Source organism: Suncus etruscus, chromosome 9 (assembly GCF_024139225.1).
Source record: "Suncus etruscus isolate mSunEtr1 chromosome 9, mSunEtr1.pri.cur, whole genome shotgun sequence".
Lineage (NCBI taxonomy): Eukaryota > Metazoa > Chordata > Mammalia > Eulipotyphla > Soricidae > Suncus > Suncus etruscus.
In genome coordinates this window covers 85,047,687-85,075,290 of record NC_064856.1, presented here as the reverse complement: position 1 = coordinate 85,075,290, position 27,604 = coordinate 85,047,687, and the positions used below count along the sequence as shown (strand labels likewise).

The 27,604-nt window shown below is 37.8% G+C and overlaps 2 protein-coding genes across 2 annotated transcripts in view; one reads left to right on the top strand and one right to left on the bottom strand.

Annotated features, from left to right (window-relative positions):
• The window catches only part of PDHX (pyruvate dehydrogenase complex component X), a 64,202-nt gene extending 61,762 nt beyond the window's left edge, over window positions 1-2,440 (bottom strand). Inside the window, 1 exon segment of the mRNA XM_049779989.1 lies at window positions 2,229-2,440. Coding sequence (XP_049635946.1) covers window positions 2,229-2,388 — 160 coding nt within the window. The 5' untranslated portion in view covers window positions 2,389-2,440.
• A 190-nt stretch (window positions 2,441-2,630) lies between these two features.
• APIP (APAF1 interacting protein) lies at window positions 2,631-26,794 on the top strand. The gene is made up of 7 exons (XM_049779905.1): window positions 2,631-2,755; window positions 12,718-12,818; window positions 18,421-18,469; window positions 19,719-19,836; window positions 21,413-21,548; window positions 25,662-25,829; window positions 26,470-26,794. The coding sequence occupies exons 1-7, from the start codon at window positions 2,699-2,701 to the stop codon at window positions 26,567-26,569; spliced, it is 729 nt and encodes a 242-aa protein (XP_049635862.1). The 5' UTR covers window positions 2,631-2,698; the 3' UTR covers window positions 26,570-26,794.
• The last annotated feature ends 810 nt before the right edge of the window (window positions 26,795-27,604 follow it).

Below are 27,604 nucleotides of genomic sequence, written 5' to 3'. Positions count from 1 at the left end.
ATGTGTTTTTACAAACTAAGGTGTTTTGTAATAAAAACAAAAACAAACACTTCAAGAACTTGTATCCTTTTTTGGCATGGCAAACAAAAACAAGTACACTTTAAAAAAGAAAAGTGAAACATGACTCAGTATTAGAAAGCAAAACATGATTTTTCAACAATTTAAAACCACCAAACAACACCTTTAGCTTTCAATGGAATGTAAAACAATTAATCGGCAACTATCAATAACCTCCCTCAGATGTCTTCCTCCTAAAACTCATATCCTATTACTTCTTATGCCGTTACATGGAAAGGGGGAATTAAGGTAGAAGAGAATCAGGATTGTCAAAAAGCTGGCAGTGAGCTGAGGAAAGAAAAACCTGTTATTATCTAGATGGGCCCAGAGAACTACTGGAAAAGAACATTTTGTTGGGTTTTTGTTGTTGCTGCTTTTTGAGATACAGCGTCTTCTTGACAAAAATATGAAGCTGTTAGTCAAGTTGTTCAATGTGTATGAAGGTAGGTAAAATGTCGTGGTGCACCAGATAAAGATTGCTTAAGTGAGTTTCCTAAGGCAAAAGCCTTTTCATTGGTTATAGAGAAAATCCTTGTGTGCATGTGTGTGTCTATGTCCACATTTACTCTTTCTCTATGAAGAGAATTCAGTTTCCCTTAAAAAGAAGATTTTACAAGCTGAAGACCATTCCTTCTACATAATTTCTATCAGAGTTTATACTATCCTATTATTTTCTAAAGTCATGAGTTTCAAAGGTAACCTCGTCAAACATCAAAACGCAGGATCAGAGTGAGTACTGTAGGGAAGGTGCTTGCCTGGCATCCAGCAGACCTAGATTCAGACTCCAATACCCATATGGTCTCTGAGCTCACCAGGAATGATCCTTAAGTGCAGAATCAGAAATAATAAAAAGCATCAACATGTATGGTCCAAAAATAAACAAATAGCCATGCCATAGGACTCATCTAAGATTGTTTGCAAAGTGTGGAATGTTAAGGTCCACTGCTCTAATCCTGATAGAAAGGCTTGAGCTGTAGGCAAGTTCAATATTTAACAGAATGGGAAATTCTATACATAGCTAAAGGACCAGCGTTTTATAAACCATTAAACCAAAAACGTATATACAGTTCCAATTTTACCTCTGGAAATCTCAGTGCACTCATCTAGCTAAGTGTATCTTTGTGACTTATTTTAGGAGTTTCTGGCAGTTCAGAATAGTAGATCATGTACAATGCACCTAATTTTTTTATTTTGTTGTTTTTGTTTGGTGCAATAACCAGTGGTTCAGGACTTACTTCTAGCTAAGCGCTCAGGGATTGCTCCTGGTGGAATTCAAGACCAAACCTAGTGCCTGGTGATGGAAACTGGGTAGGTGGCAAACAAGACAAGGACCCTACCCATTGTACTATCTCTTCCACACCAACCACCTAATATTTTTAGACTCAAACTTACTCTAAAAGTGCAAATTAATAAATAATACATCTCCCTAAAAAAAAAAAAAAAGAAGAGAAAAGAAAGTTAAGTCCTACCTCACCGTGTACCTCTCTTCTAATATAAAGAAAAATAAAGCCTGGGATATCTATAGCATTACATAAAGTTAAAGGCTGGAAAAACTGCATGCACCAAAATCACTCTTACTCATTCAGTGGTGACATTGTATAATATACTTCTTCCTAAATTTGCCTTCTCTCAAGAGCATGTTTTGGTAAATAAGCGTTTCCCGGTATTTAGCTAAAAGATGCTTTAGACTAAGTCCTTCACTAGATGTCCTGCAGGGCAAGACGATTTGAAAACGGTGCTTAGAAAGAATGAATCAGAACCGTTAAGAGCAGCTCATCGTCTCTGCAAGCTCGGATGACTCTTGCCCCACCGAGATGCCGATCACCCCTAAAGGAAGTGAAATGGGAAGATGAAGCCAAATGACACACCTGGGACAACGATTGGGCCTTTTCTGTGTGTCGCACAATGAACCCAAAAGGCAAAGCAAGGTCACCGTTAGAAGGGGGGGACAGAGACTGAGTTCTCACAAATTCTCCCCGTCGCAAGAATGGCCTTCACGGGACGCACTAAGCCAAATTGGTTGACTGTACTCCAAAAAAACATAAGCCCCTTAAGGGAACAAGGAGCCCCGAAAAAACCCACCCCCAGATAATGGGCCTTCACCGAAAAGCCCCTGACCCAGGGCAGGGGCTCAGCTAGCTACAAGGAACATGGGGAACTCGGCCACTCACCCCATTGCCACTGAGTGTTGTGAAACCATCTCCAACTAGTTACGGAGCCGACGGGCCACCCAGGAACCCCCTTAATCAACCCCGGGCTTCGCCGGCTGCTGAAGCTCAGGAGACAGCGCAGTACGCGCGGGTCACAGCCGAGCCTCCAGGAGGCCGCCATCTTCCAGGCCTTCTCTCGAGCTGTCCGCGTCACAGCCTGATCCAATCATCAAGACCCTCACAGGCCACGCCCACTAGGGAATTGGTCACGCCTCCGGACGGGAGCATAGCCTGAAATGGGCGGTCTCCAGCCTTGATGATCCCGCCTACTTCCTGGTCGGAGACGTAGTGTCCAATCAGCGTTGCCCTTTTGAACCCGTCTTTTGCATTGTACTCCCCGCCCCCCGGGCTGTCCTCGGCGCTGCCTGATTGCGTGGGAACCTTCTCTGCAAGAGCCTTAGCGGATTGTGGCGGCTCCCCTCGTCCTCGCTATGTCTGGCTGTCACTCTGCGGAGGGAAATTGTTGCACGCGGAGGTGCGACGCGCAGGTAGGGAAATTGTTGCACGCGGAGGTGCGACGCGCAGGTAGGGGCGGGGCCGTCGATGACCATTTAGTCCCTGAAGTCTCCGTAAAAGTGGGGCGCCAATGCGGGTGAGGGTTGGTTGCAATGCCCATGCATGCTTCGGCCTCCTACGTTCCGCTAGCTGTTCGAAAGCCCTGGGCCCTGCCAGGTCTTTGCACCCGGGGCTGAACTCTCCCACGGTGGGAACTTGCAATCAGACTTTGCAAAAAGAAAGAAAAATTAAGAAGTGGGAGGAGAGTGACATGCTAAGTGTGATTTCTTTTTTTATTTAACAGTGATTTTTTTTAATTTTTATTTTTATAGTGGTCAAAGTGAATTACAATTATTTCACAGAAATATTTAAGACACATAGTGACAATGAATGAGGGGCATTCCCACCATTCGTGTTATCTTCCCTCCACCCCTGTTTCAAAACTACCTATCCTTTGGAGGAGCAAAAGAAGGAATTGTGATGCGGGCCGCTAATTTGAGATTGGCTCTTTTGGATGTGCTTTGCAAAATCAGAGCTATGCCTTGGCAGCCTTTCTCTATTGTGCATCTGAGCACTTGCTTTATGCCTCTCTGTTTGTGGGAGAAACATAGAAACAGTTGCTTAACCAGAGGTCAAAGGAAGTCTACCCCTAGGCTACCTATATTATTCATTATTTATATACCCTTACTGAACACCTACACCGTATCTAAAGATGCAGACAAAAATAAGAAAAATGCCCGGGTCCTAGAGAAAAACTAAAAGAGTAAACCATCTTAACATAGGGTGGAAAATCTTGTATAAACTCCCAAGGAAAATCTCCTCAAATTAGCCCCTTACCCCATTATTCTTTCATAGAACTGAAGGTCACATATAAAAAGTGATATTGTGCAGGAGAATTTATTGTTGAGTGCTTGTCAACTACTGTCGTTCCCATATTAGCAAAGGTGACCCCAAGAATAAAATGCACATAATGCCGGAAAGGCATACTGAATGAGAACAGAGATGGTGACTTCAGGATTCGGAATTGAGGCAAATCGATTCCTAGACAGTTGTGTGGGAAGGATGAGGAATTGAAACACAACTTGGTAGTACAGTTGTTCCTACAATATTTCAATAATACGTCTTACTATCCCCCAGTAAATAAATCTTGGTGCAATGTAATCTAAACATCAGCAACCACCCTAACCAACATGGCTTTGAAATGATGTGGTGTATATGATCATGTCTGTTCCATGCAATGGTCATAAACATTTTGAGTAGACATTTTTAATTTCTGGCAGCTTTTAAAAATTAGAACATTTGGGGCCAGAAAGCTAGAATAGAGGTTATGGTGTTCGTTTTGCTTGTAGCCAATCATGGTTTAGATCCTGGTCACCACATAGGCCTCAAGCATCCTGCATCCTGCATGCAACTTGGCAGACACCCAGATCTGAGGCTTAGGTTAAACTTCCCCAAACCCCACTGCAAACCAACAACATAAATCAACTCCTCATTCTTGGTTTGTTTTGGTTTTAGTTTGGGGCCACACCTGGCTTTGCTGATGGTTTAGTCCTTGCTCTGCACCAACCCCATTTTCTTGGCTTCTTGCACTTGTTAGGGAATGTCACAGAATCAAAATTGCAGCCATGGTGGGTGAGAAGGGAAAAGAATTTATTCTTGTGGACCAAGAGTTAACCCTGATAACTCTTAGCCCCATGCAAAGAGCCTACAACATTTTTATATATTGTAATGATCAAGCCTTATATATTTTATACATTCTAATAATTAAGAAAGCATTAAGTTATAAACAAAATAGATATGACCTTGAAGAACAAGCCTTTGTTTTTGTTTTGGGGCCACACCCAGCAGTGCTCAGGTTACTCCTGGCTCTGCACTTTGGGAATCACTCCTGGCTGCCTCAAGGGAGCATATGGGATGCTAGAAATCGAACCCAGGTGAATCCAGTGCAAGGCCAATGCCCTACCAATGCTATTGTTCCAGCCCTAGAACATGGAATTCTTACACAAACTAAGTTGCAATTGAAGCTGTTGGTTGAATCCCTCTTGGGCTGACTTCGAAGAACAAAAGTATTCTACTCTAGCCTAATAACTGTACCTAATTTCAGCTGCCATGATCAGGTGACTGTCAACTGCTTTTCACTGCCCAGTTTTTCCTCAGCTTCCCACACATACTGAACCCCTAGTGTGATTGGCTGAGAACTGCTACCCAGGAGGGGCTCCTGCACTTCCTGAACATCCCTTGGAGTCCTCCCTCTCTCCAAAGAAGTTCTGAATGTCTTTCTTACTCATGTCAGCTAGATTGAGGTGAGTTTTAAATAGCATCTTTAATGTGGCATGTGCTTGCAGTGTTCTCTCAGCTCCACTTGCACTAGGTTTGTATAAAATTACAAACTTAGACTTACAACACAAACATTTATCATCTGATAGTTTTTGAAAGAGTTTAGCTGACGTCCTGGCTGGCAATTAAACTGCCAGCAGGATATACAGTCATCTTAAGATTTGATCACAGCTTAGTGTTCTACTTCCAGAGTTGTTGACCAATTTCTGTTTCTCCTCACAAAACCATATCTCAATTTTTTACCACAAAGCTCTTTGCAGAGGCTAAGTACCCATAGGACATAACAGTTGGCCTCCCTCAAGCAATCCAAGAGTGAATGACCAAGACAGAAACTACAAGCTGCCTTTATAACCTAATCTCCAAAATGACATGCTGTCACTTGCTCCATAGTCTATTGGTGGCACAGACCAGCCTGTGTACAGTGTGAGAAAGGTGCGAGGTGTGAAAATCAAAAGACAGGTGTTGAGTCAGAGTATATGGATAAGGCACTTGTCTACACATAGTCAACTCGGGTTCAGTCCCCAGTATCTCTTATGGTTCCGTGAGCACAACAAGGAGTGATCCTTGATGCTGAATCAGTAGTAATCCTCAGTCCTGCTGAGTGTGGCCTAAAACAAAAACAAAAACCACTCAGAAGCTAGGGATTATTAAGAGCAAACCTGAACATTGATAACCACAGCTATGTGGCACAGAGTTAAGAATTCTTTTTTAATCGAAAGAAAATATTTGGAAAACTAAATTAATTGGGGAAAGAATGCAGAGAAACTAAATCCATACAAAGGAGGCAGTAAGTGATTCAAGGAATAGAATTCAGTGATCAAAGTAGTACATGCAGTACTAATACTAGAACAAAGGGTAAACTGGAATAAATTGTAGTAAGGAGACCAGTTAAGAAACATAACCTTAATCCTCTCCAACTATGAATCCCAGATAGGGAAAAGACCATTTGAAAAGGAGTTTCACAAAATTAATTGCGTTCTCCATTATTATACTCCGAGGTTATCCTTTTTACTGTTTATATGTTAAAAATGAATCTTTTTGAGAAAGGTGGTAATAGTTGGTTAAGTGACAATAACACAGCTGGTTTTAAAGTTTAGAGGTCTGGGAACCCAAGATAGTAAGAAAGTTGATATCTAGAAGGGGCCACTTACTACATAAAAGCCTGAGAGTTGAGTTAAGTGATAGGTGAGGTAGTAGGTGAGGCAAAGCTGAAGCCAGGGTTGGCATCAAATTGGGTGCCTAGTCAGTGCTTGAGCCATGTGAAATGTAGAGGTAGAAGGGAGAAATGATGGAATTTGTAGGGAGGTGAAGTTACAAAGAAAACCATTAAGCATATAGAAAATGAAGCAGATATGTTGAAAGAAGCAGAAATGCTGATGGCTTTGCTGTTCTGTATACTCATCTAAGCCCATCTTGAAGCTGTTATTAGGGAAAGAGAAGTCTGGAATGAGCAAAAGAATTGCTAGATATATTGGGGGCTTTTCAAGTCTGTGTAAATTGTTGGATACTGACATAAATGCAAATTGCTCAACTTTTCCCAATCTTGAGGGGATTCTTGATTATCGTATTTTCCGGCGTATAAGACGACTTTTGAAACAAAAGTCAACCGAAAATCGGGGGTCATCTTATACACCGAGTATATCCCAAAAAATGTTTCATTATGCCGCTAAACGAAAATTGTCTGAATATTGCCACAAAACGAATTTTCCAACTCAATCCTGCACCAGTCACTGCAAGGCTGCTCGAACCGCCTCTCTAACTCAGCCAATCCAAGCAGGCTTTTTATGCATGCAAATTAGACAATGTTCTGGACCTGAATCTACACTGTAAAAAGCCTGCTCAGATTGGCCAGAGTCAGAGAGGAAATCTATTACAGTATAATCTTCGAACCTTTGCTTGTTGTGATTGGTGATTGTGATTGGTACATGAGCACAGGAACAGATGCAGCACATGCAGCACAGGAACGTTCTGTCTGATACAGCGAATATAGGCCTAAACCTATGTTTTAACTGCAAAATTAGGGGGTCGTTTTATATGCCCAGTCGTCTTATATGCCAACAAATACGGTACATACTTTGTAGTTTTATTTATTTTTTTCAATTCTCTTTGAAATGTGGCACTATATTTGTGATTCTCTTTTTCACTAATTAAATAGTATTTTTGACTCTTGTTTATTACATATTTGTATGAGAGTTACTCAGGACAATATGTTTGAACGATACATGTCCCTGTTAAGCTTAAGTAGAAAGAAAGTCAGAGAGGAAATTGGTCTTGTTGGCTGTGAGCAGGTATCTCAATAAATTTGAAGCAGATTTTTTTAGAATAACTAGATTTTCTTAGAAAATAAATGAAATGTGAATAACAATCTTTTTAGACTAATTGGGGTTAGGGAAATGCTCCCACATAGTGCTTAGGGGAGATGGAGGGGCTGTTCCCAGCTTTACTGACCTGACAGTGGGATTCTGATTGTTCTGTACTCTGACTTCTGACCAAAGTGAGTAATACCAGTGAGTAGACTTTCCCTGAATTTATTGGTGACTAGATGATTCCTTTAAGATATATTTTTTATTTGAAGAGGTGAAATCTGTAATTAAGCTTTTTCAGTACGGTACAATGGGGCTTAGCCCAAGCAACTCCATTTTGTGTCTGTTATTTTGTTTGTTTGGATCACTCCCAGTAGTATATAGGATTTAACTCCAGGCAGGGTTTAAGGGAAAGACCTCCTCACATGCATGCCTCCATTACATTTTGTAGGCCCTACTGCCAACTGATTCTTTTCCTTAAATAAGTAATTTTGTGGGTTTGAACATTTGGATGAAACTTTATTAACAACAGTTGTCATGTCATTGTTATCCCTCTAGCTTGAAGCTCTCCCACCCACTTCTTGGGTCACCGGGGATGAACACAAGCAGGTCGCAAAGCAAATTCACTGCCCATATGAGATTTCTCCAGCACCATGATGTGTGGTTTTGGTTTTTTTTTTTTTTTTGGTTTTTGGTTTTTGGTTTTTGGGTTACACCCAGCAGCGCTCAGGGGTCACTCCTGGCTCCAGGCTCAGAAATTGCTCCTGGCAGGCTCAGGTGACCATATGGGATGCCAGGATTAGAACCACCGACCTTCTGCATGCAAGGCAAATGCCTTACCTCCATTCTATCTCTCTGCCCCGGTGCTGTTGTTTTTAACAGTACAAAATAGTGCCATGTTTCTCTGTCACTTAGAGTAGAACCTTTATAATTAAATGTAATATATACAAATTAATTTAATATAAATTAAATGTATAATTAAATAGATAAATTACATATTAATATAATCAAATTATAATATAATATAATCAAAGTACATTTGATTATAACCTATCTTGAGACACAACTCTCAAAATTCTTATTCTAATTGCAAACCAGACAGCCGGGGCTGGAGAGATAGCACAGCAGTAAGGCGTTAGCCTTGCAGACAGCTGACCCAGGATGAACTGGGGTTCGATTCCTGGCATCTCATATGGTCTCCTTCCAGGAGCGATTTCTGAGCACAGAGCCAGGAGTAAACCCCTGAGCACTACCTACTGTGTACTCCCCCCCCAAAAAAAAAGAAGAAAAGAAAAGAAAACTAGACAGTAATAACAGATAAGAAATACTAATATTCATGAAAAGCTAAATAGTCAATAGACCTTCTTGCTAATTCTTATTAAAACATATGTTCTGATTTTTATTTCTGACCATTTTAGACAGTATAAGTGATTATATTTTGTAGGCCCTACTGCCAACTGATTCTTTTCCTTAAAATTGCAATTTTGTAGGTTTGAACATTTGGATGAAACTTTATAAACAACAGTTGCCATGTCATTGTTATCGCTCTAGCTTGAAGCTTACTAATTACTATATCTTTCCTAGACAAGACAAAGGAAAAGGGAGACCTATAATAACAGACCATGTTCCATGATGTTTGCAACTTGCTGTGCAAATTGGTGGGGTTTTTTTTGTTGTTGTTGTTTGTTTGTTTTTGGTTTTTGGGCCACACCCGGTGATCCTGGCTATGTGCTCCGAAGTTGCTCCTGTCTTGGGGGACCATATGGGACACCAGGGGATCGAATCACAGTCCAGCCTAGGCTAGTGCTGGCAAGGCAGACACCTTACCTCTAGCGCCACCGCCCGGCCCCATGGTGGTTTTAAGGATTGGAAAACAGTAGGAGTCTTCTCATTAGCTCAACTTTTATATATAATTAAAATATCATTTATAGCTCAACCAAAGGAAACAGCATATTTTGTAGGACATAGATAATTTTGGCTAGATTCTGTAAGGACAGATATAGGAAGAGGCAGCATAACTTTTTACTCATTATAATTCATGATATTTTAGCTTATTAAAATAGGATGGAAATGGAGTTGACTTGTTACACTGTGCTGAATGTATGATGTCCATTGTATCTTATTTTAATCATATTTTATTTTGTAGATAATAAAAGTGAGACCCCAGGTCATATAAGCAAAACATAGTGCAGTATGGATGTGCTTTTATTTAACCTCAATTTATTTACTTGCATTGACCAGAACCTTAAAAAGTTCCAATAATTCTATGTTTTCAGTTTCCTTTTTTGAATCCTACATCAAATTATCAGCTATATAACTTAACTAAAATCCAATATATTTGTATAGTATTGATAATGGATATGGAAAAGCACCACAATTTTAGATATCCAGTTAGGTAAGTTTAGTAATAATATTGTTCAATAATAAACTACCTTCAGACTTATTTTCCTCCAGAGGAATATAGAACAGCTTCCATATGCTTTTCTGGCAGATGTCTGTGCCTGTTTCTATTGGCCTTAATGGTATCACTTCTAGGGTTTTGTAGTTTCTGTGATGATTTCCTCTGATTGCCCTATTTTTTTCCATTTTGAGCATATTCTGGTCTATCTCGACCAAACATTGACAAATTCTACAACTATCACAGATTCAAAGTAGGGAAAATACAGAAGATGAAAAGAAAGCTTATTAAAGTAAAAGTATTCCCATGAGAATTGTAGGTGGGCCTTTACTCAGAGGATTGAAAGACTACATCATCTCCTTTGTTTGGTGTTCCATACTCTACTTACAAGTGAGGTCCTCCCTGTGCACACCTGTTCCCATCCCTGAGATGGTATACATAATGACATCCTAATGAAACACAAAGTAGAAATTGATTCCCAGACATGAGGCTAGAGAATAATACAGCAGGTAGGGCATTTGTTTTGTGTATAACTGACCCAGATTTGATCACTATTCCCCCAAACACCATGAGGAATGACCCATGAGTACAGAGTAGGAAATAAGCCTTGAGCACTACCAGATGTGGCCCAAAAAATCAAAAATTAAAAAATGCCAGATATCAAGTCACATCCCTGAGTGATATATTCTCTAAAATAATAGGCTTCAGATCCTGGGTTAATCCTTCCAGCTCTCATCGCTATTGTCTCTGGGTATTATTTCAATACTGTCTTTTATTTTTCTTAAATCCCACAAATGAGTGAGACTTTTTTGTGATTATCTCTCTCCCTCTGACTTATTTCACTCAGCATAATAGTTTCTATGTTTATCCATGTATAGGAAAATGTCATTTTTCTGACAGATGCATAGTATTCCACTCAGGAAGAGTGATGAGTGCAGTTAGAGAAATAACTACATTAACAGCTATCATGACCATGGTAGTGAGTGAGAGAAGTAGAATGACTGTCTCGAATACAGGCAGGGGGTGGGGCAGGAGGGAGATGGGGGGCATTGGTGGTGGGAAGGTTGCACTGGTGAAAGGGGGTATTCTTTTTTTAGGTCCAAAACCCAACTACAAACATGTATATAATCATGGTGCTTAAATAAAGATATTACTAATTAAAAATTAAAAATAATAAAATGATAGTCTTCTTTATTTCACTCTTTCTGCATATACCACGCCAGCATCCCCAATGGAAATTCATATCTGGGTGAGGAGCATGTGCAGTCAGCAAGAAATTTTCATCTCGTGGTGATTTTAATGAACAGACTATCCAGGTCTAGATAGATATTGTAAATCTCTGGGACTCTATACTCATAAGTTATAAAGACCTTGAACCTTGTTGTGCCCAAGGCTGGTTTTAAGCATCGATCTTTTGGACTCCTTTATTAAGTTCCCTGCTTCTAAAACCTTATGTATTTTGATATCCTAAAATCTTCAGTGGTCTGCATTAAGATCATAAACCTTATAAATTCAGAGACCTAAATATTTTTACTCATTAATATTTTTATAAGTTTTATTTTACTCAAGGTCATTTCAGTTATTATATCTTTGGGGGTTTTCACTACCCCTTATTATTTCGGATCCCTACTTTGATTTTTCTACTGCCTTGCATTGTTATGAAAATTGAAACTCAAGGTCACCAAAGTTTTGCAATTACCTTCTGGAAAATTATGGCCTTGGAGTTCACTTCCCTCGGAGGTCGTCCCAATCTCATTTATTTTATGGCCCCTGTAGTATCCTGTTTTCTTGCAAACTTAACGATTTATTTTGAAAAGTTTAAGTATGATTTATTGGAAAGTTTTTAGTTATTTTTCAAAATAGGGATTATATATTCTGCTGCTCAAAATGGAATGTATTATATTCTTTATTGATTTTCTGTAATCTGTAAAAAGAGAAAACATTGGGTTTTCCCTCTAAAAAGCAATCAGTAGAATTATATAAAAATCAGTTTCTAAGTTTATTAAATGTATATACATGTTCCCATAGACATATATCTTTATAGAAATGAGCCCAGAATTCATTGATATTGTTTCCTAGTTCTTTTTACATTATATTCTATAATGTCTATTTCTGTTCATTCTTATTCTGTAACCTATCTCAGAGTGTTTGTTTACATGGTTCTTAATGAATGATTCCAGGTTGCCAAATAATAGTTTTTCCTTTTTTTTTTTTTTTTTTTTGGTATTTGGGCCACACCCAGTGATGCTCAGGGGTTACTCCTGACTATGCACTCAGAAATTGCTCCTGGCTTGGGGGACCATATGGATTGAACTGAGGTCCATCCTGGATCAGCTGTGTGCAAGGCAAATGCCCTACCGCTATGCTGTCGCTCAGGCCCCTGATCTATTTTAAAAGCATTGGTTTTTGTTTGTTTTTGCTTGGGGGGCACATCTCACCATGCTCTAGTATTACTCCTGGCTCTGCACTTAGGAATTACTCGACAGCTTCAGGCAGGTGGTGGCAGGGAAGAGATGGACATATAGGAGATGCCGGGATTCCAACTCAGATGTTAGGCCACATGCAAAACAAACACCCTTCTATTGCTCTGTCCCCAAGACACAACATGTTTTGTGATCATTCTCTTGCTCACCATACACTCTCTATAGATTTTCCTAAGCTTCCTAATAAATATATTAGTTTCTAAGTGTAATCTAGTATAGTAATTTGATAAAATGTCTGATTATAAACTCTAGTGAGACAGCTTGAAGGGCTGACTATGTATTGTATATAGAAGATCTGAATGCAATCCTTGGTACCATATGGTCCCCAAGTACCTTTAATTAAGATGCTCAGTCACTGACCAGGGAATAGCCCTTGAGCACCACAAAGTGTGGCTCCAAAACCAAAATAAATAAAATCTTTATCTTTTTTTAAGAACAAGGAACATCCAAGATACCTGATCCCAGAGCTCTGCAAACAGTTCTACCATTTGGGCTGGGTCACTGGGACTGGAGGCGGAATTAGTTTGAAGCATGGGTAAGTTTCTAGCTGAATTCATTTCTGGGAATTTGCCGTTTAACTAATCCATAGAGTCGAAACAAGTCTTTCATCCTAAGAACAACTTATGAGTAGTTCATAGTTTATATTATATAGAAGGTATTTTTGCTTCTAAATGGAGAACTAGATGTTTACATAACTTAATATAACAAGTGTATAGAAGTTGTAATATAATAAATAGCTAAGGTCATGAACTACAATTTCTAATCGGGATAAATTGGTCTTTGGAGTATCAATATTAAATAACATGTTGACATATATGTTCATAGATTGAGAGTTATAAAGGATTTCTCCTACATAGACAGGGTAAGTCTCAAGGTTCAGATGTTTATTTTAGAATTAAAGAAATTAATATCTGGTGAAAATCTTAAAAAGTACATTTGAGGGACCGGGAAGGTGGCGCTACAGGTTAGGTGTCTGCCTTGCAAGCGGATGGACCGCGGTTCGATCCCCCGGTGTCCCATATGGTCCCCCAAGCCAGGGGTGATTTCTGAGCGCGTAGCCAGGAGTAACCCCTGAGCGTCAAATGGGTGTGGCCCAAAAACTAAAAACTAAAAAAAAAAAAAAAAAAAAAAAAGTACATTTGAAAGGCCAGTGTGATAGCACAGTGGAAGGATATTTGCCTTGCACACAGCTGACCTAGGGTGGACGAAGTTTCAATCCCCAGCATTCATATGGTTCCCAAGCCTGCCAGGAGCAATTTATGAGTATAGAGCCAAGAGTAACCCCTGACTGTCGCTGGGTGTGGCCTAACCCCTGCCCCCAAAAAGCACATGACTACAGTGACATGTGTCACAGGCTAAAGCTGTGCTCTGGATTTTATCCCCTGTACCCCCTACCCCAGGCCATTTCAAAAGACTTAGGCAGGACATGTATATCTCCTTCAAATATTTCTTTAGATGTATTTCCTTAGTGGAATAATTCTTACTGTCTCTCTTCTTATGTAGCAGCAGTTTTCTCCATTCATTTTTTTAGATCTTTTTAGTAGGAAATTCTAGTAGATAAGTTTCTCTTGGGTATGTGTTATTAATGAAAGATGTGCCTGCTGGATATAGAGGGTAAGATAAGAATTACTGGGTTCAAATTGAAATAAAAGGAATAAAAAAGTATTTATCTGTTCATTAAGTGTATTCAATGTCAAAAAAAATTTATTCAATGTCCTTTTTTAAGAGAACAAAGATTAAGTAACTTAACCGAAAGAGGTTGTGAAACCTCTCAAAGTATTTTTTCAATAGAATTAGTATTTTCTTTCTTAAATATTTTAAAAATATTATTGTCTGGAAGCTGAGTGATAAAATAAGTAATGGGGCCACAAAGTCAACTCAAAGAACTGAGCCCATGTTTTGAATGTGGGAGACCTGGGTTCAATTCCCAGCACTACATTCAATTCCCAGGCACCATGGGGGCAATCCATAAGCTCAAAGTCAGAGGTTACATTGCTGGGTGTAGCCCAAAAAAAGAATAACAACAAATAAGTTAACTTGATTACTTATGGTAATTCATTTTTCTTAACAAAATCAGAATACTAGGATATCAATATTATATTGAATATATATATATATATTTTATATATGTAAATAGTGACACCTCCCCCCCCAAAGGATGTGTTGCATTATGTGAAAGGGAATAAAATATAAAATATTATCGGTATTTTTATTTTTGTATTTATTTTTGGTTTGAGGGTACACCGGGCGGCTCTCAGGAGTTACTCCTGACTCTGTTACCCAGAAATTGCTTCTAGCAGGCCGAGGGACCATATGGGATGCCGGGGATCAAACCTGGTTCGACTGTATGCAAGGCAAACGCCCTACCCCAATGCTATCACTCTGGTCCCTGTTATGAGTATTTTTAACAAAAGAAGTTCATGGCAATATCACAGGAGGATATCATCTACTTCAACTAACCAAGTAATTCTTGAAATGGTAATTGAATTGTGTGAGACAACAGCTGACACTGTTACAGATGTAGGGATGAGTTCAGTTTAGTAAGGCCTTGCTCCCCATGATGATCCTGCAAACATCCATCCATGTGTCTTCTCTTGCTGTCAGCCTAGAAATGACATATGTCAGTTTATTATTTTGACAATCTCTAGGTTATTTTGCCAAGACTTTAAGTTGAGCTCTTTCAAAGTCCTTTGATGGACAATATTTTGTTGGGTATTTTTCATGTATCTCTTTCAGTGTGAGCCCCAGATGATAAATCATATTCTGAACGTTACCTTTAGTTAGCTACTTTCATTTTGCCTGTGTAGAAATCCTTTGTGCATGAATAAAAATGAACTTTCTACTAGACTAATTTTATATCCTTTTTAACTCTTTTAAAAATAACAACATTCGGGGCCGGGTAGGTGGCGCTGGAGGTAAGGTGTCTGCCTTGCAAGCGCTAGCCAAGGAAGGACCGCGGTTTGATCCCCCTGCGTCCCATATGGTCCACCCAAGCCAGGGGCGATTTCTGAGCACATAGCCAGGAGTAACCCCTGAGCGTCAAACGGGTGTGGCCCAAAAACCAAAAAAAAAAAAAAAAAAAATAACAACATTCGGGTCAAGGAGATGAACGAGTGTTATAGGCACATGCCTAGTGTGTGTCCCACCCAGGTTTTGATTTTTGGCACCACTTGTTTCTTTGAACGCCACTAGAAACAACCTTAGAGGCCTCCAACCACTGCAGGTCTAACCTGGATAATCCTCATCACCACAGCTTCCAAGCACCATTGTATCCTCAGGCTTTTGCATTGAATTATATGATGCGCTCTGCCCAAAAAAGTAAATGGAAAAAAATTAGTTTGAAATAGAATACAGCTAAGGGTCCATTGAAAATCTTAACAGAAACTGAGTTAAAAGACTGTAGTTTTTCTAAAAGAACTGTACTAAGCCATGCACTAGAATTGCGTGTGGCTACCATAAAACACTGACCAGTACCTGTTAAAACTAAATGACTTGTATAGCAATCAATTTATAGAAAAATTGCATCATACGTGTAAACTTTTTCCTTTCATTGATGCCTAATTGGACAGGAGCTCCGCCTGGAGGTCACAGGTGGAAACCACTGCAGTCTTAGGGAATTGTAGATCTTCATACACTTGCAAAATGAGATGAGCATTTTGTGGCAAAGTGTTGGTGTTTTTCCATAATATCTAGATGAATTCATAAGACTATATCAGTGATTTTATTAGCAATGTTTCTGTTATGTTGTTATTAAAGTTTGGTTTTCTTTGATACTTCAAGCAAAAAATAAAGTACAAGTCCAGAAGATTACATTTCCAGAACATACTAGCAGTAAGCACTTTCAAATATAAAATTGATTATTGATTCCACAGTTTGTTTGCTACCATCTCAGCTTATACTACTCTGTGAAATCAAAAGTTGTATATAAAAGATAGTTTTAAGATGTATCTAAGAACCAAATCAGGAGGAGAATATGAAGGACCAACAGAAAGCAAGGCAAAGATAACCAGAAGCCTTTGTGTTTAGGTTGGTCCTCACCTTCAGAGTTAGCATTTCTTGATTTCACAGTGTAATGCTCATATATGTCAGGTGATACTAATCCAATTTCATATTATTAAAATTAACAACTTTATATTTCAACAAAGTAACTGGGACATAGTTGGATTTAAAGTGTGTGTGTGTGTGTGTGTTTCAATTTTGCTCTGTTTTTGGGCTACATCCAACAGTTGTCAGGGCTTACTCTTGGCTCTGTTCTCAGGGGATTATCTTGTTGGTGCTTGGGGGCCCATATAGTGTTCCAAGGGATTGAACCTGGGTCAGCCATGTGCAAGCCAAGTGTCCTACTTGCTATATTATCACTCTGGACCCTTAAATGATTGTTTTAAATAACTAAGCAGTAAATAAAAATAGAAACAACTGTTCTGGGACATATTAAAAGGACTTAACAATATAATAATAAAAGAAGAGAGGGAATATAGAATAACCAACCCCAAAACTTAATACCTTGAAATTCAACAATGCTTTTTGTTTGTGGCTCACATCTCCAAGTAAATACTTCACTTTAGTCTTTGGCATTTTTCCCTTCTAAACTAAAAAGCCTTTCATCTTGTATTTTTATCCAGCTATCTCTTTCTTTATACATGTAGGTCTTTTTTTTTCCCAAAACCTACTTAGCTAATCTTTTAATTACCCAAAGTTGACAAAGTTGATCAAGATCTGACATGATTTTCATTTTACAAAGGCATTAGTAAAAACAGATTTTGGATTTAGATACCAAATCACTTGACTAAACAAAATAATTCCCAGGGTCTTTCTACTTTACAGATAAATTTTATTTACCAGCAAACTGTTACTTCTCTCTGTCTTTGTGTCTGTCTGTCTTGTCTGTCTCTCATTCTCTCCATCATCTTCCTCATTTATCTATGAATAAAATATTTTACTTAAAAATAACAAACAAAAAAAACAAAAGCAGTGGTTGTGATTGCATAGAGTACCACACATAATTTTAGAGTTTTCTTCCAGGTTACCCACAAACAAAAGATTGAGTCTCTATTAATTGAACAGGGCCTTTTTTTTTATAACCAAAAAATTCCAATGATCCATCTCACTGCAGAAAAAAACACTGCTCTCTGGCTCTGTTGTCTTCTTTTACAGCAAGGTTCCTATGAAACCTAGCTTTATGAAATTGTGATTCATTTTGTAAATAAGCCTTGCTTGTATTTCACTCCCATCAAATTCATTCCGCAGGCATATCTGTGTTCTAAGCCTCAGCTTACCGCTGAACCCTTAAAGGAACTTTCATTCATCTTTCTGTTTCTGACTATCCCAAGTCAATAAGTTTAATAGTAAATCTAGCTCTGTGAAACAGTTAACTATTAGTTGATTCAGTGTCTCCAGGTCCGATGACCTTTTCTTCTGTTGCCTATGGCAGCTCCTTCTCATCTTCTGGCAGCAACTGGAACTGATAAATGAGCCAGAGGATCTTGACTGGGAGTGGAGAGAGCACTGGAATTTGGTTTTTCTTCAGAGAAGAATTAGATATTAATTTCCAAATTAGATCTCAGGACACCTTGTGACAAATGGTAACATGTGTAGCGTCTCCATTATCACAGCCCTCTGGAACAGAAAGATCTCTCCAGATTGATCTCTGTTTTTCTTTTCCACTTTTCACTTTTTGCTATGGTTTCAGCATTATTACCTGTTATTTTCACAAAATAGACAGGCTTCTCAAACAGGCACAGGGTTTCCACCAGGAAAAGTAAATACTGTTATTTAGCAAACTGCCCAGCAGAGGTCTCTGAACTTCATGTTTTATTATAAGAGACACAGTAGACTTAAACCCAGTTCTTTGCAAGACAAATCTAGTAAACTTGTTTTGTTGTTCTTATTGTTAATTGTTTTTACTATATATCAGGATCCAATCTTACTTAAAGAGTTACTTAAAGATGCTAAGACATCTGTTTTTAGTTTCCATTAACTATATTAAAAACTTGGTTACTATTGATTTGTGCAGTATAAAAAGAAATTTATATGAAACAAAAGTCAAAAATAGCGATCAACATTTCACCATTTAATAAGCTTGGGAAAAGCATTAGTTTGATATCATGAATATCAGTTTCTATATTTTGTTTTACCAGCAATGACATCTACATTGCTCCTTCAGGAGTGCAAAAGGAACGAATTCAGGTATGATAAAGAGATAAATAGACTCTTTATTTTCTTTATTGTTTTTATTTATTTTGTTGTTATTGTTTTTCTTTGGGCCACACCCAGAAATACTCAGGCTTACTCCTAGCTCTGTGATCAGGGATTACTTTGGAAAGCTCAAGGGAATCTGGGTCAGCCATATGCAAATCAAATGCCCTACAAGCTATACTATCTCTTCTAGCCCCTAAAGGGATCCTTTTTAAACCCAAATTGCTGTCTTACCTCTCAATTATTATTTTGTGTTTTTTTTGTTTGTTTTTTGGGGTTTTTTTTTGTTTTGTTTTGTTTTTGGGCCACACCCGGTGGTGCTCAGGGGTTACTCCTGGCTGGCTGCTCAGAAATAGCTCCTGGCAGACACAGGGGACCATATGGGACACCGGGATTCAAACCAACCACCATTGGTCCTGGATCGACTGTTTGCAAGGCAAACGCCACTGTGCTCTCTCTCCGGGCCCACAGTTATTATTTTGTAAGATGAAATGAATTTTGAATGAGATGTTACTTTTAAAGGTTTATTATTGCTGTGATGATTTAAATAATTAAATTTTTGTGGATAATTTTTTTTGGATTTTTAGTAAGAAGATTCTTGGTAAAATACTTCATGTAACCAGTATGTCTTGAAATCTTATTCACCCTCTAGAGGGCAAAAGTGAGCAATACAGTATTAATTCATAATAAATAGTGGTCATAACTAAATTACTATCACACCATCTTTATCATCTTGCTAGTAGAGTAATCAGTCTCAAATGAACCAAACTGATCATATTTAGTAACAGTAAAGCTCTTCCAGCTTTATGGGTTTTTGTTTGGTTTTAGAGCCACACCTAGTAATGCCCAGGACTTAACTCCTGTTGGGATCACTCCTAATGGGCTCAGGGGGATTTCTTGGGTGTTGGGGATTAAATCAAGGTTGGGCAAGTACCTTAACATGATGTACAGACCATATATTATAAATTTTTCATGTCAGCTTTTACTTCAAATTCTAATGGAGACTTTTCTTTTAACTTGAATAATCTGTAATATAAAACATTGTTTATTTCTGAAAAATGGCTAAAGTATTTTGAGAAATGAAATATGTGTGAGTTTAAGATACAGACACAAATGTATGCATATCTTAAATCCACTTATCTATATATTTCTATATATGCATATATATGTATCTAAAACACCATTTTGTGTGACAGTCCCAATAGGTATTCTTTAAACTTTTTTTCCTCCCTCTAAATAGCCTGAAGACATGTTTGTTTGTGACATAAATGAACAGGACATAAGTGGGCCTCCCCCATCTAAGATGCTAAAAAAGAGCCAGTGTACACCTCTTTTTATGAATGCCTACACAATGAGAGGTAAGTGAAAAAATGGATTCAGCATAGAGAAGATTGGCAGAGTAACTTTGTCTATATGATAATTATTATTATGTAGTTCATTTTTCTTTAAAGCTTCTGTATAAGATCTTTGAATCTGTTTACTCGTTCAGTCCTCACGTCTTTCACAAGGGAAGTCAAGCATCAATCCTTCCATTTTCCTTTATTGGTTTTGGTACCTGGAATTACACCTAACAGAGCTAGAGTTCTGTCCCAGGGCTTCAGACATGCATGATATGTGTATGTGCTCTGCCCTTGAGCCACATCACTGCATTTTCTTTGTGAAAGAGAGCAGGAGCTTGGGGAAAATTCCCATTTCAGCTTAAGAGATACACCTCTGAAAATTTAGAGTAAAAGTCAATGAAATTACACATGAGGGGAAATTATGCCCTTAATTTCAGGGGGAGGGCTGTTCCTCTCTCTTGGAAAATGTTACTGTGTAAGTAGAAGTCATTTTAATTTCTAGTAAGCCTAGAAAGGTGAAATTTGGAGAATATTGTGAAAATAAACAATTTTAAATGAAGTACTGACTGCCAAATTAATAAAATCTTTAGAGCCATGTTCGTAATATAGTGATTTGTTTACTATTCAAGTCAACATTGAGTCAGAATCATGCTGTTGTTTGCCGTTCCAGACCTTATCAACTATTACTAAAAAAATTAACTGACAGATCATAACATCATAAAGCTCAGTGAGTCTGTAATTGCAAAACTGTACTTTATAACATACAAATCATTTTGAGGTAAATCCATGGTATCTATACATTAAAAATTCCTACCACTCTATTATGTTAATACGTCAACTGAGCTATGGAGCCTAACTTAGTGATTAAGGATCAGATTGGCCTGAGTTCAAATTCAAGTTCTTCCTCTACTACCTATGAACCATGGACCAGTTATTTAACAACTCTGAGCCTCCAGTTCCTTAATCACTAACTGGTGAAAATAGAATTTACTCCCATGCTGGCTGTGATGATGCACAGAAAAGGTCAAATATAAAGGGGTTACATGGTGCCTGGCTCAAAGGAATCCTTCATTAAAGAATAGTATTGTACTGACAGTCTCCATAGTTCAAACTATACTTCATCAAGTCACTTTTTTCTTTGTTTGTTTGTTTGTTTTTTTGGGTCACACCCAGCAGCACTCGGGTTACTCCTGGCTCTATGCTCAGAAATAGCTCCAGGCAGGTTCAGGGGACTATATGGATTCGAACCACTGACCTTCTGCATGAAAGGCAAATGCCTTACCTCCATGCTATCTCTCCGGCCCCTCAAACTATACTTCATACCATTGAAAAGCTACTTCTTGAGCATAAAAATCATGTATTGTCCTGATGCTGGGTAAATTTTTTCAACTTTTTTTTTTCCTTTCTAACCCTTATGAATATGTCTTCTTCCCTTCCTTCCCCAATGCTCACTAGCAACTTATTCCAAGCCAATAAAAGGAAATTCATAAATATATATGTACATACATTTGTGGACATATGCTAGTATTTTTTTTTTCCTCTAAAAGGTACAATTGATTTTTTGCTAAGTACTTGCCTTTCTTTTTTCCTCCAGGCGCAGGGGCAGTGATTCACACCCACTCTAAAGCAGCTGTTATGGCCACTCTTCTCTTCCCAGGACGGGAGTTTAAAATCACACATCAAGAGATGATCAAAGGAATAAAGAAATGTACCTCAGGAGGATATTACAGGTGTATTTCTCTATTTTGTTCCAGTAATTTGGAAAGTGTTTTTTTCTTCTTTTAATAAACAGTAGACTGAGCTTTCTTCAAACATTTAGTGAGTTTTTTAGGTATCTCTGTTAAATAACACCTCACTTTATAGGATACTTCCAGATCCAGTCTCTGTGACACAAGTTAGATACCTTCCCCAGCCCAAAGCAACACGAAGAATGAGTTATTTGAGAAAATTGGGAGATTTTAATAGAGAATTGTATGTTTAATGTATAATATATACTTATAGAAAATTATATATATTATTGGAAGGAATTATGTTCCTAGATTAAAGAATCTGACAACCAGTATCTCCTCACCTTCATCTAATTTAGTATTTCTTCAATGTGTGCATATGTGTGCAAACATCTATAATTATTTTAATAAAGTAGATCTGTAATTTTTTGTGGTAGAAAGTGGCATACTCTAGGAGAATAGACCTTTTAGATAAAAATCAAATAGCTTCTCTAGCCCACAGAAATGTAATTATTTGTAAATTTGGATATGTCATCATGAAGAAACATGTTTACAGTGCTCAGGCATATGCTAACACATCTTATTCCAGAGCCTTCACCCTCATTTCTACCAGCCTAATTCTCCTTTTCTGAAGTGTTTTTATAGCAGTATCATACTATTACTGCATAGCATGTTTAAACTAGCATACTGACAAATAGATTTGATATTAATTAATATTGTCTGCTTAAAGCATTCCTCGGCACCGTGAAACACCAGTTTACAAAAGTTAACTCTTTTAATGATAACTATTCATCCTAAAGAAGCATTGCCCTGCCTTGCCTTTTTCTTTTTTTAAATTTTTGGTTTTTGGGTCACACCCGGCAGTGCTCAGGGCTCCATGGCTTATGCTCAGAAATCGCTCCTGGCAGGCTCAGGGGACCATGTGAGATGCTGGGATTCGAACCAATGATCTGCATGCAAGGCAAATGCCTTACCTCCATGCTATCTCTCCGGCCCCTGCCTTGCCTTTTTTCATATCTGTGATTTAGAGGAGAGAGATTTGTATGTTGTCAGCCTCATCAACATTGGTTTGCTTTGATGATAAAACTAGGTTTGGGGCCGGAGTGATGGCACAGTGGTAGGGCATTTGCTTTGTGCGTGACTGATCCAGGACGGACCGCGGTTTAATCCCCCAGATCCCATGTGGTCCCCAAAGCCGGGAGTGATATCTGAGCTCATAGCCAGGAATAACCTCTGAGTGTCACAGGGTGTGCCCCAAAATAAAATTAAATAAATAAAATAAAACTAGGTTAGAAGAACATGTGAGAAGGTTTGTAAATGAAGAAAGACTCAATAAAAGGCAGCTAGAAAGTTTTGGAAGAGGATGATGAATGTAAGGATGCCATTTATTGTGTAACATAGACTATGCATTTTATATCTGTTTTGAACATTTGAAATTTTTGGTTTGGGAGTCACACCTGGCTTCCTTCTAGCTCCCAGGGATGCTCAGAGCACTATAGGTCACATCAGAGAGTGAACCAGGGTCTAGTACATGCAAAGCAGGCTTCTTACACCTTGTACTATCTCTCCAGCCTCAAATGTTTGACAGCTTTAAGAATACAACCCCTGGGGCTAGAGATAGATAGCATACAGGATGCTTGCAAGGGGCCAAACTTGGGTTTGATCCTTGGCACTGCCAGGACTAATTCTCTGAACACAGAGCCACGAGCACCCTTTAAGCATTGCTTTTGTGTGCCCTTCAAACAAAACAAAATTAAAAGAATACAACCCTGTCCCCTAGTCCGCGATGTACTTGTGATGCTTGTAATCTAGGGCTACTCCCAGCAGTGTTCAGGGACCATATGGTTCTAGGAACCGATCCCAGGGCTCTGTTCATGCAAGATATATGCTCTATCACATGACCTGTATCTCAGCCTTAGAATACAAACATTATTAAGATACCCTTTATGATCCTTTCTATGGGAAACCAGTAACAGGGTTATTTTTCCAGCTCAAAGGATGGTGATATTTTATTGAAATTTCATTAAAAAATTCTTTGTCTAGTTTTCAAAGGAAAGATAAGTTAAAAAGAAACAGAGGGTTTGATGTTCTCTACTTTATGTATTATAAGCAGTTTTGGGGGAAAAGAATTTCTAATTCTTGTCAGGGAGGAGGGTTTATCATAAACAAAATTGTCCCCATTAGGGAAGTAGCATGATTTTAGTACACTGAAAATAGTAGGGGCCAGAGAGTTGGCATGGAGCTAAGCCATTTGCCTTCCATGCAGAAGAATGGTGGTTCGAATTCCAGCATCCCAAATGGTCCCCCAAGCCTGCCAGGAGTGATTTCTGAGCATAGAGCCAGGAGTAACCCCTGAGCACTGCCGGGTGTGACCCAAAAACCAAAACAAACAAAAAGAGAAAATGGCACTCTTTGGTGGTCAAACTGTTTTCCTCACTTAAGGATGAGTGTTCTGTCTGTAAAATTAATCTCTTGAATTAAATTAGTGCTCAGGTCTTTGCAGTGAAGTTATTTTGCCCATAAAATGTACGATAGAAGGCATCATACAAACTTATAACCACAAGTTGTAAGTTTGTAGTTCTCCTGACCAACAGCAGGAAAAATATTTGAGTCTTGAACAATTCTGTTCTTACATATTTAAGAATATATATATTAGGGCTGGAGTGATAGCACAATGGGAGGGTGTTTGCCTTGCACTCGGCATTCTCAGGCTCATCTCTGGCATGCCATATGGTCCCCCAAGCCTACCAGGAGTAATTTCTGAGCACAAAGCCAGGAGTAATCCCTGGAGTAATACCACCAGATGTGCCCCTCCTCAAAAGATTATAATTATGCTTGTTTTTTTTTTTACCTAAGATAATGAGAACTTTATAATATTTATAATAATGATGAGCCAACTTTTTAATTACATTATCTGCCTTAGAGTAATCATTTCTGATAATATTTTAACTTAAAGTCTTATTTGATCATTTAAGTTGTTACAGAGGTTCCAGGAGTTAAGTAGGAGTTATATTAAGAAAGTAGGGAGCCAGAGAGAGAGCATGGAGGTAGTGAGTTTGCCTTGCATGCAGAAGGACAGTGGTTCGAATCCCGGCATCCCATATGGTCCCCTGAGCCTGCCAGGAGCTATTTCTGAGTATAGACCCAGGAGTAACCCCTGAGCACTGCCGGGTGTGACCCAAAAAAAAAAAAAGGAAGTAAAGACAAATCATGTGAAAAGCAAAACATGTCTGAGTTTTGATTGATTATAATAGAGTTTTATAACAGTAACTTTGTAATTAAGTTATATGAGCAAGGAAAATTCTAATGCTACAAATTTGACATTTTAATATTTATTTCCAAAAGGTTCTTGCTATTCTGATACCACAAGTCATCTCAGTTGTTGTTGTTGTTGGTTGTTGTCGTTGTTTTTGAACTTTCCTACTCAAGACATTTTGAGGTCTTTTAAAGATAAAGTGATTTTTTTGTCTTTTTTGTTGTTGTTGTTGTTGTTTTGTATTTTATTTTGTTTTGTTTTGTTTTTTGGGGCACACTGGTGATGCTTAGGGGTTACTCCTAGCTATGTGCTCAGAAATTGCTCCTGGCTTTGGGGACCATCTGGGACACCAGGGATTGAACCAGGTCAGCCCTCCTGGGTCAGCCACATGCAAGATAAATGCCCTACCGCTGTGCTATCATCCTGACCCCATAAAGTGATTTTTTTAAGTGACTTTTTTGTCCTTAAGAAATTCTTACTTAGTAATTCAGTTGTTAATATTTCCTCTTCTTCTGAATCGCAAATCTGTTATTTCTCACTGCTATTAAAAATAATTACTTGCTTCAAGGAAAGACTTGGATAATGTAGATAATTCTTTGTTAGTTTTTGGTATCCTGTACAAATGTCTGCTACTTTACACTGGCAGGACTTGAATGATTCCTGCCAAATTTTAAGGCATGGATTGGTACAGGGGTTTTATACTAGATACACATAATAGCATGCAACATCTTGTTCATAATTTAGTGTCTTTTCTGTCCTAAAAAGAATGTCCAGTTGATTACTTGAAAATACTTAATACATTTTAATTGTAAACTTTTTTGTTTTAAAAATAGAAAAATATGGCTTCTTTTGTCCTACAGATATGATGATATGCTAGTGGTCCCCATTATTGAGAATACACCTGAAGAGAAAGATCTCAAAGAACGAATGGCTCGTGCAATGAATGAATATCCAGACTCCTGCGCAGTATTAGTCAGACGCCATGGAGTCTATGTCTGGGGAGAGACATGGGAAAAGGCAAAAACCATGTAAGCAGTGATTAATTAATTAATGTAATTAATTAATTAAGACAAGTCATCATACTCAACATGAGAGATAAATGTTTCATGAGTCAAAAGAAAGATGGTTTTTTGAGTATTATTCAAATTGGTTGGCCTTTATCATTACTTTTAGATACTTCATTTGTATCACATATTCACTCATTGTGGGGACTGTTATTTAGCATGACTGCATATTTGCTGAGTTTTGTGTGTGTGTGTATTTTAACATAATGTAGCACTACTTTTTCTGTATTTTTCTGTGCACTTTATTATAAAGAAGGAGACAAAGATCCTGTGCTCAGGGTTGAAGATAGACTAGAAGCTTGATGACCTAGGTTAGAGAATGATTTATTATATTTATTTCAGAAAGTATGACGCATAATAAAAATTTTAATTTATGTAAGTAGTATATTTAAAACTCCCTTTTATTTCCTGAGACACACATTAACATGGTTGCATGATTCACACAGTTCTTGCCCATGTTTCAATTATATTAGAACAAAATAAGAAGTTGTTGTCCTGGAATTGAGAAAAATAAAAGTTAAAAAATTAAAAATGGGGTTAACTGATGGAAAAGAAAAGTGATTATACTGATGATCTGTTCAGTTCTCTGCTTTTTCTTTCATAGGTGTGAATGTTATGACTATTTGTTTGATATTGCCGTATCAATGAAGACAGTAGGACTCGATCCTACACAGCTTCCAGTTGGAGAAAATGGAATTGTATAAATAAAATCAAAGTTGAATTATATGAAGATAAAGGATCTTAATTAGCATTTAAATGAAACTGGACTACTTTAAAAAATGAATTAAAAGCTTTCATGTCACTAAGTGCTGTGGATAATCACCCTGAATCTCTTCTGATAATGAATGATTTTGCTTATATTCTTATAATTTTAAATGATAACACAATGGAATAATTATTTTATAATAAATATTTTTATGTTTATTTTATGGCTTGTGCTAAGTATTTTATTTTTAATTTCTTTTATATATACTCCTAAAAACCTTTTATTACTCAAATTTGCTAGTGATAATAGAATAACTTTGCAAATTTGACTCAATAATGGAATGCACAATTTTTGTCTTTAAATATTGGTGTCAAAAAATTGATGTGAAAGAATTTAGGATAAATTTATGCCTGATGTTAAAAAAGTTGCATAACTTTCCCCTTTATGCTGGAGTGCTTCCTTCTACCATTTTGGGGCTCTCATTTTATATTGGAATTAATAGTGAAAATCAGATCATTTGATATTAACTCAAACTCACTTTGAATAAATCTTGACCAAAATGTCAGAAAGTACTTGTCTGTATAAGTATTAGAGGACAAAGCAACAACTTGATCACAAATGTTGATTTTGGTTACTATTTTTCTTTACTAAATATAGAATACTGGGGGTTTTACACCAGCAGTGTTCAGGGCTTACATCTGACTTAGGGATTACTCCTGTGGGGGGTCAGGGAACTCCGTGAAGTGCCTTGGACTGAACTTGGGTCAACCATGTGCAAAGCAAGCACTCAACCCACTGTACTGTCTCTTTAGCTCTGTTTAATACTTTTTTTAAATTTGAGAGTAGGGCAATAATGCACCATCTCCAAAATCTTGATCTTATATACTGCCCTATCTGCTTATTATATTTACCCTGTGAACTTTAACTCATATTCTTTTGTTTCAATAATTTCTTTTTTTTTCATTTTTTTCTTTTTTTTAAATTTATTTTTAATTATGTGAACAATGATGCAAAGAAAGAGGATAAGGTAAAG